The following is an 18,385-nucleotide window of genomic DNA, read 5'->3' as shown; positions in this document are numbered from 1 at the left end:
CCTAAAAAACACAATTGGCCAATTGAAGAAGGAAGGACAAAAACTAACAGAAGAGTACACTGAAGGAAACAAGTCCCTAAAAAACACAATTGGCCAGTTGAAGAAGGAAGTACAAAAACTAACAGAAGAAAACAATCTGTTAAAAACTAGAATTGGACAAATGGAAACTAATGTCTCTATGAGAGAGCAAGAATCAGTCAAACAGAAATAAAAAAATGAAAAAAGATGAAAATGTAAAATACCTCATCAGTAAAACAACCGACCTGGAAAATCGACTCAGGAGAGACAATTTAAAAATTATTGGACTACCTGAAAATCATGATGAAAAAAAGAGCCTGGACAGTATCTTTCAGGAAATCATAAAGGAAAACTGCCCAGAAGTCCTAGAACCAGAAGGGAAAATAACCATAGAAAGAATCCACCGATCACCACCTGAAAGAGATCCCAAATTGACAACGCCAAGAAATATAATAGCAAAATTCCAAAATTACCAGATGAAAGAGAAGGTGCTGCAAGCAGCCAGAAAGAAAGAATTTAAATATCATGGAACCACAGTCAGGATTACACAGGACCTTGCAGCTTCTACATTAAAAGAGCAGGGCATGGAACATGATATTCCAAAGGCAAAGGAGCTTGGAATGCAGCCAAGGATCAATTACCCAGCAAAAATGAGCATCATTTTTCAAGGGAGGAGGTGGATATTCAATGAAATAGGAGACTTCCAAACTTTCCTGATAAAAAGACCAGAGCTCAACAAAAAATTTGATCTTCAAGTACAGGACTCAAGAAGGACTTAAAAAGGTAAATGGGACAGAAGGATACAATATGTTGTTAATAAGGGGGGGGGCTGTTTAAACCCCTACAAGGGAATATGAGACTTGCAACCCTTGAGAACTGTATTGTTATTACACCTTGTTAAAGGAGTATACATAAAGAGGGTGGATATTAGTTGACTTTGATGTAATGATAAAAAAAAATCTAATCAAGTGGGTTAAATGGATCCAAATAAGTGGATCAATCTGATCTTAGAAAATGTACTGAGAAAGGAGGAGGCAGACAAGGGTAAATTACATTACAGGAAAAGACACAAAATCCTATTACAGCAGAGGGAAAGGGGGGGAGCATTGTTTGAACCTTACTCTCATCAGATTTGGCTCAAGAAGGGCATAATATAATCAGTTAGGTATAGAAATCTAACTTGCCCTATAGGCAGTAGGAGGGAAAAGGGGAAAGAAAAGGGAGGGGGAAAAAAGGGGGGGGAAAGAAGGGAGGGAAGCAGCAGTAAGACTAAAGGGGAAGAAAAGGGAAAGGGATAATAAAAGGGGGAAGGGACTGAAGGAGGCGGTCATTAAAAGCAAAACACTAGTGAAGGGGAGAAAGGAAAAAGGAGAAAGAAAAGCATAAATAGGGGGAAAAGGATGGAGAAAAAGACACAGATAGTAATCATAACTGTGAATGTGAATGGGATGAACTCTCCCATAAAACGGAAACGGATTGCAGAATGGATTAAAAACCATAATCCTACAATATGTTGTTTACAGGAAACACATTTGAAAAAGAGTGACACATACAGGGTAAAGGTAAAAGGCTGGAGCAGAATATATTATGCGTCAGCTGAAGTAAAAAAAGCAGGGGTAGCAATCCCTGATCTCAGACAAGCAAAAGCAAAAATAGATCTAATCAAAAGAGATAAGGAAGGAACTACATCCTGCTAAAAGGCACCATAGACAATGAAGTAATATCATTACTAATACATATGCACCAAATGGTATATCCAAATTCTTACAGGAGAAGTTCAGGGAGTTACAGGAAGAAATAGACAGCAAAACTATACTAGTGGGGGACCTGAACCTCCCCCTCTCAGCACTAGATAAGTCTAACCACAAAATAAACAAGAAAGAAGTTAAGGAGGTGAATAGAACATTAGAAAAGTTAGGTATGATAGACCTCTGGAGAAAACTGAATGGGGATAGAAAGGAATATACTTTTTTCTCGCAGTACATGGCACATACACAAAAATTGACCATGTACTAGGGCATAAAAACCTCACAATCCAATGCAGAAAGGCAGAAATATTAAATGCATCCTTTTCAGATCATGATGCAATAAAAATATGTAATAAAGGGCCATGGAAAGATAGACTAAAAAATAATTGGAAACTAAATAATCTAATCCTAAAAAATGATTGGGTCAAACAACAAATCATAGAAACAATCAATAATTTCATTCAAGAGAATGACAATAATGAGACAACATACCAAAACCTATGGGATGCGAAAGCAGTTCTTAGGGGAAGTTTTATATCTCTAAATGCTTACATAAATAAAATAGAAAAAGAGGAGATTAATGAATTGGGCATACAACTAAAAAAACTAGAAAAAGAACAAATTAAAAATCCTCAACTAAACACCAAATTAGAAATATTGAAAACCAAAGGAAAAATTAATAAAATTGAAATTAAGAAAACTATTGAACTAATAAATAAAACTAAGAGCTGGTTTTATGAAAAAACAATAAAATAGATAAGCCTTTGGTTAATTTAATTAAAAAAAGAAAGAAGAAAACCAAATTACTAGTATCAAGAATGAAAGGGAAGCTACCTACCACCAAAGAGAAATTAAAACAATAATTAGGAATTATTTTGCCCAACTATATGCCAACAAATTTGACAATCTTAGTGAAATGGATACATATTTACAAAAATATAAATTGCCCAGATTAACGAAGAGGAAGTAAAATACTTAAATAACCCCATCTCAGAAAAAGAAATTGAACAAGCCATTGATGAACTCCCTAGGAAAAAATCTCCAGGGCCAGATGGATTTACATGCGAATTCTATCAAACATTTAAAGAACAATTAATTCCAATACTATATAGACTATTTGGGAAAATAGGTGAAGAAGGAGTCTTACCAAATTCTTTTTATGATACAAATATGGTGTTGATACCTAAACCAGGAAGAGTCAAAATAGAGAAAGAAAATTATAGACCAATTTCTCTAATGAATATAGATGCAAAAATTTTAAACAAAATACTAGCAAGTAGATTACAGCAACTTATCACAAGAATAATACACTATGACCAGGTAGGATTTATACCAGGAATGCAGGGTTGGTTCAATATTAGGAAAACTATCAGCATTGAGCATATCAACAACAAAACCAACAGAAACCACATGATCATCTCAATAGATGCAGAAAAAGCTTTTGATAAAATACAACACCCATTCCTATTAAAAACACTAGAAAGCATAGGTATAAATGGAGTCTTCCTTAAAATAATAAATAGCATATATCTAAAACCTTCAGCAAGCATTATATGTAATGGGGACAGGCTAGAAGCATTTCCAATAAGATCGGGGGTGAAACAAGGATGTCCATTATCACCACTGTTATTCAATATTGTACTGGAAACTTAGCTTTAGCAATAAGAGAAGAAAAAGAAATCGAAGGCATTAGAATAGGCAAAGAAGAAACAAAGCTATCACTCTTTACAGATGACATGATGATATACTTAGAGAATCCTAGAGAATCAAGTAAAAAACTACTTGAAATAATAAACAACTTTAGCAAAGTTGCAGGCTATAAAATAAACCCACATAAATCATCAGCATTTCTATATATTACCAACAAAGCCCAACAGCAAGAGATAGAGAAATCCCATTTAAACTTACTGTAGACATTATAAAATATTTAGGAGTCTACCTCCGAAACAAACCCAGGAACTCTATGAACACAATTAAACACTTTTCACACAAATAAAATCAGATCTAAATAATTGGAAAAACATCAGTTGCTCATGGATAGGCCGAGCTAATATAACAAAAATGACAATCCTACATAAGCTAATTTACTTATTCAGTGCCATACCAATCAAACTACCAAAATTATTTTATAGAGTTAGAAAAAATAATAACAAGATTCATTTGGAAAAACAAAAGGTCCAGAATATCAAAGGAACTAATGAAAAGAAATGCAGGGGAAGGTGGCCTAGCAATTCCAGATCTTAAATTGTATTATAAAGCAGCATCATCAAAACTGCTTGGTACTGGCTAAGAAATAGGGAGGTGGATCAGTGGAATAGGTTAAATATGCAAGACACAGTAGTCAATATAGTAATCTATTATTTGATAAACCCAAAGACCCCAGCTTCTGGATAAGAACCCATTCTTTGAAAAAAACTGCTGGGAAAACTGGAAAAGAGTATGGCAGAAACTAGGCATAGACCCAAATCTCACACCATATACCAAAATAAAGTCAAAATGGGTTCATGACTTAGATATAAAGGCTGATACCATAAGTAAACTGGGAGAACAAGGAATAGTTTACCTATCAGATCTATGGAGAACAGAAGAATTCATGACCAAACAGGAGATAGAGAACATTATGAAAAGCAAAATGGATAATTTTGATTACATTAAATTGAAAAGTTTTTGCACAAACAAAGCCAATGCAACTAAGATTAGAAGGAAGGTAGAAAATTGGGAAAGAATTTTTACAACCAGTTCTCTGATAAAGGCCTCATTTCTAAAATATATAGAGAATTAAGACAAATTTATAAGAACACAAGCCATTCCCCAATTGATAAATGGTCAAAGGATATGAACAGACAGTTCTCAGATGAAGAAATTAAAGCCATCTATAGTCATATGAAAAAATGCTCTAAATCATTATTGATTAGAGAAATGCAAATCAAAACAACTCTGAGGTACCACATCACACCTATCAGATTGGCCAACATGACAAAACAGGAAAATGATAAATGTTGGAGAAGATGTGGGAAAATTGGAACGCTAATACATTGTTGGTGGAGTTGTGAAATGATCCAACCATTTTGGAGAACAATTTGGAACTATGCCCAAAGGGCTACAAAAATGTGCATACCCTTTGATCCAGCAATAGCACTTCTAGGGCTATATCCCAAAGAGATCAAACAAATGGGAAAAGGACCCACATGTACAAAAATATTCATAGCAGCTCTTTTTGTGGTGGCAAAGAATTGGAAATTGAGAGGATGCCATCAATTGGGGAATGGCTGAGCAAGTTGTGGTATATGAATGTAATGGAATACTATTGTGCTATAAGAAATGATGAACAGGCTGACTTCAGAAAAACCTGGGAAGACTTATATGGTCTGATGCTGAGTGAAGTGAGCAGAACCAAGAGGACTTTGTATACAATAGCAGCCACATTATGCAATGACTAAGAATGTTAAACTGAACCCTTCTCAGCATTACGAGGATCTAAGACATCTCCAGAGGCCTCGGGATGGAAAATGCTGTCCACATCCAAAGAAAGAACTATGGAAGTCAAATCGCTCTCACTTATTTTTACCTTCAGTTGAGTTTTGTTTCATCTTTCTGATGGTTCTTCTTATTGGTTTTAATTTTTACTTACAACTTCACTAATGTGAAAATATGTTTAATGGGTATGTAAATGTAAAGCCTATATCAGATTGTGCGCTGTCTTGGGGAGGGTTGGGGGGGGCAGAACAAGGGAGAAAAAATTTTCAACTCAAAAGCATATGGAAAAAAAATTAAAAAATATAGAAAAATTTAAAAAAAGTATCCCTGTGATGAAGGTATTACTATTATCCCCATTTTACAAATGAGGAAACTGAGACTGGGAGAAATTAAGTGACTTAACTAAGATCCACAGCTAATAAACATCAGAAAGGGGATTTCAATCCAGGCATTTCCTGACTTCAATTCAGCTTCTTGATCCACTATACATATTGCCTTCCATTTAAGCTAACAGATTATCAGAAATACCCTAAATTTCTCCAAAAACCTAGTTCAGTTGTGCAAGAACACAAGGAAAAAAAATTAACTAAAATTACCTACTTTTTATTGAGCGTAATTTCCACCATTTTTCTCCTCTTAGGAGAAAAGAGGACTATTAAAGCTTCAAAAACATGATTTAAGCTTAAGATCATGACCTAATAGCATCCCTTTTGCTCTCACTCTGTGTTATGTAGGGCATAAGGCTTCTGATTATTTACCTACATTTCACATGTAATTAAGGGACAAATTGGGACTTGAATACATAATAGTTGATTCCTAACTCACAATTCTTTTTACTGTGATAGGACTTCTGGAATAAACATAGGACCTGTTGCTGGGAGAACAAGTTAAGCTAAGTGACTAGAGCAGCGTTTTGAAGTCATTAGGGGACAGGAGTAGCATAATTGGATTCAAATAATACTGTGATGCATATTTATTGAGTGTCAAGCTTGGATATTATTTTGGATATTATTCTCATCCCATATCTTACTGTCTTTCAGAAAGGCCCTGTGTTTGAATAGAAAAAAAGAAAGAAAGAAAGAAAACATTTGTAGTAACAAACTTTGCTAACAGTAGGCTAGTTCTTAAATGTCAGACAGCACAAGCCATTGCTTGCTCCATTCTCAAAACCTTTCTAATTTCACACCCCAATTGTGAATTTGTATTCTCTCTGATGTCAAGTAGCAGTGCACCAAAATGGACTCCCAGATCATAAAACATTTTTGGGGGGTAGGATTGTAAAGAGTGGACTAATTAACTAGAAATTTTGGAGGAGAAAATAGTGTATATGTATTCCACTGAATGATTATGTTTTTTTTTTAATTCCAGTCTCTTAGTACTGCTTGTCTGAGCTATTGAAGTTGTAAGCCTGTTTTTCTAGACTTATCTCATATTATTCCCCTCCATACATTTTATTTTTAAATCAAATTGGACTAAAGTCTAGCCTTTGAATATCCTGCACCTTCTCTCCTCTTTGCCTTGATCTTGCCATTCCCTATTTCTAAAACATCTTTGGTCCTAAATCCTGAGTAATCCTTTTGATAGTTGGAAGGAGTATGAATGAGTTGAATGAATACTGGATTCAAATTTTCTTTGTTCTCCTGCTTAACATTTGTGTGACCTTGAAGAAATCACTTAACATTTCCAAATTTTAGTTTGCTTGTCAGTAAAATAGTCAATTTGGATAGACTCCAAGGACCCTTCCAAAGTTAAAGCTATCACCCATTTTAATACTTTAAATCATAGTGCAAGTGCTATCTTCTCTAGGAAGGCTTATATCACCCACTCTCACCCACCAATCAGGAAATAATTCCTTCCCCAGATCTCAGACACCACTGGGATTAACATTTCATTTAAAAAGAAATATTATGTATTGTTATCTGTGTATATATCCTATTCTCCTTTTAGACTACCTTCCTTCTGCTCTACATAGGAGAAAGTACGCTATTCTCATATTCTATTGAATTCACATTTATTAAGTATTGCTATGTCCCAGACACTGTGGTAAGAACTGAGGACAAAAGTAAGAAAAAGAAAAATAGTCCCTGTCCTCAAGGATCTTATAATCTCATAATTCAGTCATTTTGCAGTCGTGTCTGACTCTGTGACCTATTGAGAGGTTTTCTTGGGAAAGATACTGGAGTAGTTTGTCATTTCCTTCTCCAGCTCATTTTACAAATGAGGAAATTTAGGTAAACAAGGTTAAGTGACTTGTCCAGGGTCACATAGCTAGTAACTGTTTTAGTTCTTCCTGACACCAGGCCCAGCACTTTGTCCTCTATGCCACCTGGCTGCCCTTAGAATCTAATGGGGAAAGGCAACACACAAAAGGAAGCTGGAAAGAACAGGGTCACCAGGTAGTACCTGGTGTGGGATTCATGATACTCTATAGAGTCTAAACTAAGCAGAGCTGCTGATGGAAAGTAGAAAGGTATCAGGAAAATTCGGAAATTTCTGAGCAGAACTATAAAAGAAGGGTTTGGGAAGAGTCTAATGCATCACCATTCAGCCCTCCAGTCAGCGGGGAGAAGCCATTAAGGAGCTGAGGGTCAAAAACTGAGTCACTCAAGATGATGATGGGATTTCAGGTGACAAGAGATTATCTTGAGTGGTCCATGTTTGAGTCCAAGCCAAGCAGAATTGGTGATGGAATGTGGAGAGTCATATAAAATCATATCTGTTCTTGTCTCTAACTTGATGCTCTGTACATCAGCAGGAATTTAATACATATTTGTTTAAATAAATTGAATAATCTGAATGAGATGTGTTAGTGAGTTAAGTCAAGTAGTGGTATATGCCACCATTCTGTCCCCTTACATCAATACCCTAAGCCCTTTGATTGAAGCTTTCTTTTACTGGGTAAATTGTCTCATTAACACTGTGACATTATCTAGGAAGGCCCCTTGAGCTTGCTGGACTTTTGTAAATCTAAGGGGATATTAGAATTATAGCAACAAATACACATATACCTTTAAACTTATTGCTGCTTTGAATTAAATTTTAAATGTTTTTTTCTGTGTGAACTGAAGGCTTCCTTTGGCTATTCTGTAATTGTTGTATGATTAATCTCTTTCAATTGCAGGACATCTAGGTATGTGTAGTCTGTGATTTGCTCTAATTTTTCAAAAGTTATAGTTATTTAAATTATTACGGATGATGAAATTATTCAGCATGACTTGGTTGGGAAGGAACAGTTTCCAGTTCTATGGCAGAGAGCCCTTCCCCACACAAGTCCCATCATCTATTCTCAGCTCATGCTTGTTCCTTTTGTCACTTGTCTTAGTATAAGAGAATTACTCATATTACTCATAGACATATCCATGACAAATTGGCAATATTGTGGGACAATTCCTATGGTCACATCAGTTCTTATCCCAAGAATGTTAGCATTATGAAAAGCTATGGAGATCTATTCTATTCCCTCTGGGGAGAAAAAAAGAATAAGACTGATGAAACTGTCCAGCCATTTCAAGAATTTATAGTTTGTACTGTTAACCTGGTTTCAAATCCTGGCTCTGACACTATCTGGATAACCATGGACAAGTTATTTGCTTTCTCTTAAACTTGGTTGCCTCATCTGCAAAATAGGGATAATAATACAAATAATAGTATCTTATCATATGATTTTTTTCTTTGAAGTTCAAATGAAATAATGTGTCTGAATTTACAAATTTTAAAGTGCTATATGACTGCTAGCTCATGTTACCATTTACTGAGCAAAGGCAAAAGCTTATATATATATATGTGTATACATATATATATATATATATACATATGTATATGTATATGTATGTATTATATATCATATTACATATGATATATATATATATATATATATATATATCTTACATTTGCATATAACTTTATAGTCATTAAGTTTGTTGAATACATTATTTCACTTATTGCTAGACACCTGTAAGGAAGTAATGTTATTTTTTTCTGCTTTTACAGATGAGAAAAATATGGTTGAAAGAGGTTAAATAAATTGTCCAAAGCCATTTAGTTATTAAATGACAGATTCGGAGGCAGCTAGATGGTGCAGTGAACAGAGCTCTGGCCTTGGAGTCAGGAGGACCTGAGTTCAAATCCAGCTCAGACACTTAACACTTACTAGTTGTGTGACTCTGGACAAGACAACTAAACCCAATTGCCTCACAAAAAAAAAAAAAGAAAGACAGATTCAGATATCAAACCAAAATATTACAATAATTATTACATTAACCAACTCAATTTCAACAAATGTTTATTAAATACCATGTGCAGGTTATTGTATTATACTTTCCAAAGAATGAAAACACACATAGTACCTTTAAGAAAATTATAAGCTAACAGGAGGGATAAGACAGAACACAAGGTATAAAGTTATAATGTTAATGGATAAAGTATAGATATCATATGAAAATTTTGAGATGGAAGCGATCATTTTTCCTTGAGAGGGTCATATGCAAAAAGACAGCCACCAAGCAATGATTTTTTTTTTTATCAGATCAGCCACAAATAGTTTCCATTAAGGCTTAGAGGGGTTGGAGTCTGTTATGGTTGAGGGTATACTCAAAATAACAAAACCAAAAGGTCTTGGAATATTAGAGAATGAAAGGTCCAGGCTTGCTGTGATATGTTCTTTCCTACTGACTAAGGTATAAGAAGGATTATCATCCCCTCCACACATCACATCCATAGAGGGAGTATCCACATCATTGAAATCCAATAGATAATGTGTATAGATACATAACACATATGTTCTGAGGCTATCCTGTAGGGGTTTATATACATTTGTATATTAATGTATTTCATACATAATTTAGAAATCCTTGAACTATTATAGAAATATATTATTATTATGAAATTTGAATGGTATATTCTTATTTTCCACTCTCCATTATGTATATATGAATTAGATCTTTGTGTGCTGAGCCAGCAAGGCTGTAGGACATGCCCTGTACCCCAAGTCCCTTTTTTCAATGATAGAAATGTCACAGAAGCTATTTCTATTTTGAGAATTGCCTGGGACACCAAGAGATGTCCTACTCTGGCACAGTTTCCAAACTAATTTCAGGAAAAGCCCTTTTCTTTAACCTACCTCCTTTTTTTCATCCATCAAACTAAATGAATGCAACTTACTATACATGTACCTCACAAGGGGGTTGTTAAGCTTAATTAAACAACTGTCCATAAAAGCAAAATGCTTCCAAAATGTTTCCCAAGAATTTATTTAATTAATGGAATAAATTTAGTCTTATTTATGTCTAGGACCACACATACACACACACACACACACATACACACACACACACACACACACACACAGAGCTGTGACCATACATATAGTCATGTAATGAAGTATTATTTTCTTTTGACCTAGAAACTGAGGAACTTACAGGCCAAGGTGAGAAAGAGGACCAGAACAGTTTCACTCAGGAATGTTTGTATAGCTTCCCCATAGGAGTACAAATGAATGGGCCAGGGGAAAATAAACAAAAAAACAAAAACTAACTACAAATCTGACCTTGCCACTTGAAAAGATGAGGCCTAAATACAACTCTGTTTCTGTCTGTATGCTATCGTTATCTCTAATGAGAATAGACATTGCAAGGACATTTCAAATTGTACTTTAGGCAATGAATTAGCTGGTAGATCCAGAACTAGACTGTTTTATTCAAATATAAAATGCTGGTTCATCTGCTCTTTTCAGCAAAGTTATACACCTGTTTCTATCAAGATAAAATTCCACTCTAAGAATTCTTTGAGGGCAGCTAGATGACACAGTGGATAGAGCATAAGGCCTAGAATCGGGAAGATATGTGTTCAAATGTGGCCTCAAACACTAGTTGTATGACCCTGGGAAAGTCAAATAACCTTGTTTGCTTCAGTTTCCTCATCTGTAAAATGAGCTGGAGGAGGAAATGGCAAACTACCCTAGTATCTTTGCCAAGAAAATCCCAAATGAGGTCCTAAGGAGTAGGACATGAATGAAACAATCGAACAACAAAGAATTCTTTATGTAACTGCCATTGTTCCTTTCATAGCAAACCTTGAATGTTACATGTGTCTCTGTACATATAGAGACACATATAACTTAAAAAAATATATATCTAAATTCCAAACCAGAAGGTTTTGTGAAAGTGCCATTGTTTTAACTGCTATATTATCCAGTGTTAAGGACTAACCAATGATATCAACAATCAGAAACTTTAGACTGACTTGACCAATAACTAATATTACTTCAATTTCTGCCACTTAGAGATTAACACTAAAAGTTAATAAATACTGATGTCGATAGGGATAAGCCTACGATGAATAACAGTGCTATATCTTGGAAAAATAATTTCATCTCTCTTGGTCTCATTTTCCCATTTGTAAAATGAATGATAAGAACATATCATTTATATACTACATTAAGTTTTACAAAACAGTTTAAATATGTTCTTTCATTTGAACCTCAACACAATCTTATGGCATAGCTGTTAATGTTATCCCAATTTTTACAGATAAGGAAATAGACTGAGAGAAGTTATATTGCCTAGAGTTAAATAGCTAGGAAGTCTCTGAGGCAAGATTTGAATTCACGTTTTCTTGTTGTATTGAACAGTTTACTCACAGACCCACTCAGCTACCCCAGTGTCTATTGAATGGGATGATGTCCTCATTCTTTATGTTTCTAAAATTTCTTTCCATTACTCTTGTTGTTCTTTTTCTTCTGGTTTTCCCCTCACCTGGGCCAAGGGTGTTTTGGCTATTCAAGAAGTCCAAGAAAAGTCTCGATTTATATTTCATGTATACATAGCCATTAAGCATTTTAATAGCATAATAGTTCTAGAATTGTAAAAGTGCACCCGCCTACAGATGAAGAGACTTAGGCTGTAAGAGATGCAGTGACTAACATCACAAGGTAGAAAGCTGATGAACCAAGATTCAAACTCATATCGCAAGATTCCAATTCAGTGTTTTTTCCCCACTAAACCATGTTCTGTGCTTGAGTTAATAAATATCCATTCAGTGTAATACTGATGAAAGCATTATAGTGAAGTACAAATAATGACAAAAATCCAATATCTATCATTGATGTTTGTTAGCTCAATTAAATAAACAATTATTAACTGCTTTCTATATTTAAGTCATTGTACTAAGTACTGTGATAGATATGAGACAACTAAGTTTTATTATGGCTAGATTGCCAGGAAGACCTGAGTTCAAATCCTGCCTAAGATACCTACTAGCAGTATGACCAGTGGGACTTCACCTCTCCCATATTCAATTTCTTCGTCTGTAAAAAGGTAAATAATAATAATAATAACAACAGCAACTACCTCACAGGTTTCTTGTTAGGATCAAATAAGATGCTAATATAAAAGTGCTTTGCAAAACTTGAGAAACTATATATGCTATTTTATTACTATTTTTATTTATTTACATATTATTATTATATTTATATATTATTACTATTTTCATTATTATCATTATTACTGGGGGTGATATACTCAGGTAGATATAATAGACCTTTTTACATGATAAATTCAGTAGAGAGAGAGAGAGAACAGTAACAAAAAAGTAGATCAGAGTGAGAAAATCAGTCCTAGCAAAGAATTTATGGAAAAGGTGGCATTTGGTTTGGGCCTTAAAGTAAGTATAGAAATCCAGTAGATAAAAGGAGAGAGAAAAGATTTTCTAGACATAAGAAATAGCATGAAGAAAGTCATACATATGGAAGAAGGTTATGACCAGGGGTGGAGAACCTGTCTCTTTGAGGCCACACTTGGCCTTTTGACTGAGTCCAAGTTTTACACAACAAATCCTTCCAGTAAGGGGATTTTTTTCTGTGAAGTTTACATTCAGTCAGAAGGCTGCACTTGACAACGTAGAAAGCCACATGTGGCTTCATGTCCCCAGGTTCCCCACCCCTGCAGACATTTCCTTATAGTAAGACAATATTTGTTTGAAATATACCTCATAGGTGTCACATACTTATAAGTATTTCTCTTTGTTTTGAAGCTATTAACTCAATTTGACTTGAGCATTGTGGTCTGCTTTCAATCTCATCTCACCTGTAAAACTTCACCTAACTATTCTAGCCCATGCTAAGTTCTATATTTCTTTAACAACAATAGCAGTTATGCTTCATGTGGGTTAATTTCACCTTCCCAGCTATAGATATAATTGAATTTCCTTGATAGACTATATTTTACACTTCTTTCTTATGTTTCTCATTGACTAACATAATTCTAGTCATAGAGTTTGTGCTCAGAAAATATTTATTAATTAATTTAAAGAAGCCATGAGTTCACTTTCCTATGGACTAGTTATTGTTACAAGTATCATTAATGTTACCCTTTGATTGTTCTAATCTTAGGCATTGTGGTCTCCTGGTGCTTGTGGGTAGTTGCCTACTTGCCACATAGCCCTTAAAAGTTTCTTGTCATCTTGAGAACAGGAAGTTTAGCTACCATTATACCAGAGCTAAAGAGGTTTTTTTGCATGAGAGCAGACACCCTTCATGTAAGCTGCCATTTTTTTTTACCTTGCTTGAACAGTATGACGCAGGAATACTATTTTATTAATGGTTGTAGCTCACCAGCTACTCTAGGTTTTGGACTGATGGAATAAGATTATTGTGTTAAACAGAAGATTAAATTCAGATAAAGTTATTAATGTCAGAGAAAGTGGCTGGACCACTCTACAATCAATGTGCACTGAAAACAAACAAACAAACAAAAAACACTTCTCTCCTACTTCTTATGTTTCTCTTTTAGCAATCTATGAGCAATCATGTGAAGCTTATCGGCACAAGGGAAGCACATCTGGCTTCTTCCACATTGATTCAGATGGCAGTGGGCCCCTTGAGCCACTCTACGTTTATTGCAATATAACAGGTAAGATTCTATCATTTTCATTCATATTTTACAGATTCTCTAAATAATGTATACCAGAAAGCATTTATTCTTGAAGCATAGAATTTTAGAAAAAAATTTAAAAGATTTTAAAAAAAGAGTATGACAATACTCTTAATAACAGGTTATTATTATGGAGGGAATAAAAAGAATGTGAAAATTTTCATTTATTTTCAGAAAAAGATGATTGTTAATTGTCTAGTACTACTCCTAAAACTTTTTGCACTTGTTACTTATGTTTTAGCCTAGAATTTTTTTTTAAAAATCTATCATGTAAGTGATTAAAATCAATATTTCTTGTACCTTTAGAGTGTAGAACATCATTATAACATAGACCATAATCAAATGGAATTACATACTTATCCAGTCATGTTATCATTAATAAAACATTTAACATTGTCATTATTCTGGTATCCTCTATTAGTATTATAGAAATATCACAGTGAAACTAAAAGAACATTGAACTCAGTCTAGAAACCTAATTCTGTCACAGATCACCTATATGATCAAGAGGTCATGGGAGTTTTTCACTTTACACTCTCCATATTTGACAACCCTTCCCGTAGTCATACCACCTGAACTGGGATTTCATCACACACACACACACACACACACACACACCACACACACACACACACACACACTACTACTACTACTACTACTACTACTACTACTACTACTACTACTACTACTACCACCAACCATAACCACAAGAAGAAGAAGAAGAGTGGGCTAGGGAATCTAATTTTTTATTGATTAGCATGAATTACAGGCAGTATGACAGAATCAATAGGATGCTGGGTTTGAAATCAGGAAGATTTGAATTCAAATTCTACCTTTGAAACTAACTGAACATATGAACCTGGCTAAGTCTTTTAGCTTTTATGTAAATCAAGTGGTTCCCTTGGCCTTTTCTATTAATCAATCAAATAAGTATGAATTAAGCATCTTCTTTGTGCTAAATGATAGATGGGGAAGATGAACCCCACCACAATAAAATCATATATGCTTCCACAATGCTGGACTTCTAATTCCAAAACAACTCAATTAATATAAAATAAAAGCTCAATCTAATTTATCTTCTCCTTAATGAAACATGTATTGGGTTAAAAGTAAGTTTTAAATTAAGATGCAGGGACTTAACACTGTTTTAAAAACATAAGAACTAGTAAAAAGAGATTTTAGTTTCATATTTTCTAAACTTTTATGTGAACACAACTTCATGTTGTGAAGTTACGTGGTGAAAGGGAAAGCTGATGGCTGTGATATAAAAAAATAAATCTGATTTTGAGATCCAGCTCCAATAAAATTTAGTAGATGGGTGATTGTGATTAATTCTTTTCATCTTTTGGAACCCTAGTTAGCACATATATAAAAGGCAGATGATACTTCTCAATTTTTATTCTGAGGCACCTGTTGTTTAAACAAATTGCTGGCAGGAAATGGTGCCATCATTATCATCATTATCATTTGTAGTGGTATTAAGTAGTAGATATGTAGTAGTAGTAGTGGTAGTAGTAATAGCAGCAGCAGCAGCAACAGTTAAGTAGTAGTAATGTGGGAAATAAGGGAAAGAGATGAAGAAGGGAAAAGAAAGAGAAAGAGAGAAGGAGAAAAGTAGAGATAAAAAGATAAAATAACTATAAAGAACTAGAAAGGGAGAAATAAGGAGAAGACAGTTAAAAAAGGAAAAGAGGAGAAAGGGCTCTGAATCCTCTGAACTGTTAGATATCTGGTCATACATGACATTCCCTTTGGATGGGAGTTTTATAGAATTATCTATATTATACTTTCCATCCATGTAAGATGCCTATTAGTTGATTTCCTTAGCTTTTCAATGACGCTATATATGTAAAACTTGAGAAACTGCATTTGAATGTTCTCCATGCATAAAGGAGGTGATGAGAGAAATTATGTTTGATTATAGCTATAGTAATATTTCCTAGGACACCTTTTGCTTGGATGAAATCAAATACGTTAAATTTATAAAATGGATGGAGGTTCCCTGTGTTATAAATGTGGTATAAACATTCTGGAGTTTTCACAAATATAGCATTCTTTATTCCAAAGTCATCATCCACATTCATAAAAAAATTATTTTGTTCTCCTCAGTGCACAAGTCCAAGGTCTTCCTTCTCTCAGAAACCTTAACACACTATGGAAGTGTTATTTCTTCTTCTTCTTATCATCATCATTATTGCTGCTGTTATTGTCTAGTGTCATTTCATGTCATCCAAAACATAAATACATTAAATAAAACTTTCAGCACCTAGGATGGGATTTTGTCAGCAGCAAATGCTGGTTGACCTGCAATATGATATTGTCCCTTTGCATTTCCATAGCATTTCATTATTCTAAAATACATTAGTGTCAATTAAACCTTACACCATCCCCATCATATAACTGGAATATATATTATCATCTTCCTTTCACTGATGGGGAAGATTCAGATTATATCAACAACTTGCCCAAGGGCAGTGAGAGCATCATTAATGGTCTTGGACATAGGAAAAAAGTAGGTTCCCTTTAAGGGAAACAGCTACTAATGAATGACAATTGGAGTAATAGCAAATAAATGACTGAGAAATTAATGACTTGGGAAAAGTGAACAGGTTTGCCTTGGTGAACTTCTGGAAACTGCAATTCATGAAGTTCAGCTACAAAGGGATAAAGGACAAAAGAAATCTCCAAATATAATACACTATGGGATGTTCTACATTTTAGACAGTAAAGTCCACTACATTTACCCACTGGACCTCTTTCAGCTCCACAGTTAGCACGTGTTCTAAACTAGTCAGGTGGAATCAGTCAAGAGCAGCCATCTAGCACACAGAATAAAATGGGCATGTGTCAGAAATTATGACAGATAAACTCCTGAATCTGGAAAAGCAAGAACACTAGGACTATTGAACAGACAACACCAAAGTTTAATTCTCATCCTAGGAGAGAGAATGTATGCATTCTGCCCTATTTTATATTGGCTCTTCTAAAGCCTTGGAAGCATAGGTGGTAAACATAGAAAGAGGAAGCCTCGACACTTACAGGTAAAACTCTTTCCTGATTGGTATAGGGGCAAACAGGTCACTGAGAGGCCTTAGGAGTCTTTCAGTGTGTTTTGACACGCAAATACATAATAGAGGAGTCAGACAACTGTCTGACTCTATTCCTTCCTGTGTCTAGCACAGTCGAACCATGAAAAAGATACCTGGATATGTTTATAAATATAATTAATTATAACTATATTATATTATTTATAATACAATAAGTATAATTAATCATAACTAATGAATGGCATTCATTCATAACCTATTTTTTAAAAAAATACCTTGTATTTGCTGAAGTCTACAAAATGATATATTGGAACTATACATTAAGATCATAGATAATAGATTATAGCTGAAGAGATTTTTGCAATCTTCAATCCTGTCATTTTATAAATAAGTAAAATGAAACCCAGCTAAATAAAAGGCATCCTGGCATAGTGCCTAGCACACCAGGTTGGAATCATATTACCTGAGTTCAAATACAAGTTCTGCTACTTATTGCCTATATGACTTTAATCAAATAAATTGTCTAGAGTTCAGTTTTCTCACCTATAGATAGAGGGGGCAGCTGGATGGTACCATAAATAGAGTGTTAGGTCTTGAATCAAGAATACTCATCTTCATGAGTTCAAATTCTGCCTCAGATGCATAATAGTTGGGAGACCCTGAGCAAGTCAATTAACCCTCAGTTCCTCATCTGTAAAATGAGCTAGAGAAGGAAATGGCAAACCACTCCAGTACCTCTGCCAAGAAAACCCCAAATGGTGGCAAGAAGAGTCAAACATGGCTGAAAACAACTGAACCACAAGAGCAAAAATAGAGGGTTGTAATAGATAATCATTATGATTTATACTAACTCTAAATCCTAGGAGCCTATCATGTGGTTTTATTCTTGTCTCTCCTATTCACTAAACTGTGATTTTTAACATCACATATGCTTTAGTTTCCCCATATGCAAAACATTAAGCTAAACTATGTGTTAGACACTATGCTAAGGACAAAAGCAAAAATCCTATGACTTCATTGAACTTATAATCCAGCTGGGGAAGATAAGTACATATATCAGTGTATAGATGCAAAGTAAGTAGACATTATTTTGTATGTGTCTGGGAAGATCACAAACAACTATGAGGTTCTGGAAAGGTTTCATGTAGAAAATGACACTGAATAGTCA

At 34.5% G+C, this 18,385-nt stretch overlaps 1 protein-coding gene across 3 annotated transcripts in view; it reads left to right on the top strand.

The window, feature by feature from the left end:
- CNTNAP5 (contactin associated protein family member 5) overlaps positions 1–18,385 on the top strand; it is a 915,392-nt gene that overhangs the window by 529,680 nt on the left and 367,327 nt on the right. For all 3 annotated transcript variants that reach the window (XM_020963128.2, XM_020963129.1, XM_078146792.1), the window contains one exon: positions 14,030–14,149. In XM_020963128.2, the coding sequence (XP_020818787.1) occupies positions 14,030–14,149 (120 nt within the window). The remainder of the gene's footprint in view (positions 1–14,029; positions 14,150–18,385) is intronic.

This window comes from Phascolarctos cinereus, unplaced genomic scaffold, assembly GCF_003287225.1.
Source record: "Phascolarctos cinereus isolate Bilbo 61053 unplaced genomic scaffold, phaCin_HiC Scaffold_726;HRSCAF=1367, whole genome shotgun sequence".
Taxonomy (NCBI): Eukaryota; Metazoa; Chordata; class Mammalia; order Diprotodontia; family Phascolarctidae; genus Phascolarctos; species Phascolarctos cinereus.
The sequence above is the reverse complement of the archived record's forward strand: the minus strand, read 5'-3'. Positions and strand labels throughout refer to the sequence as shown.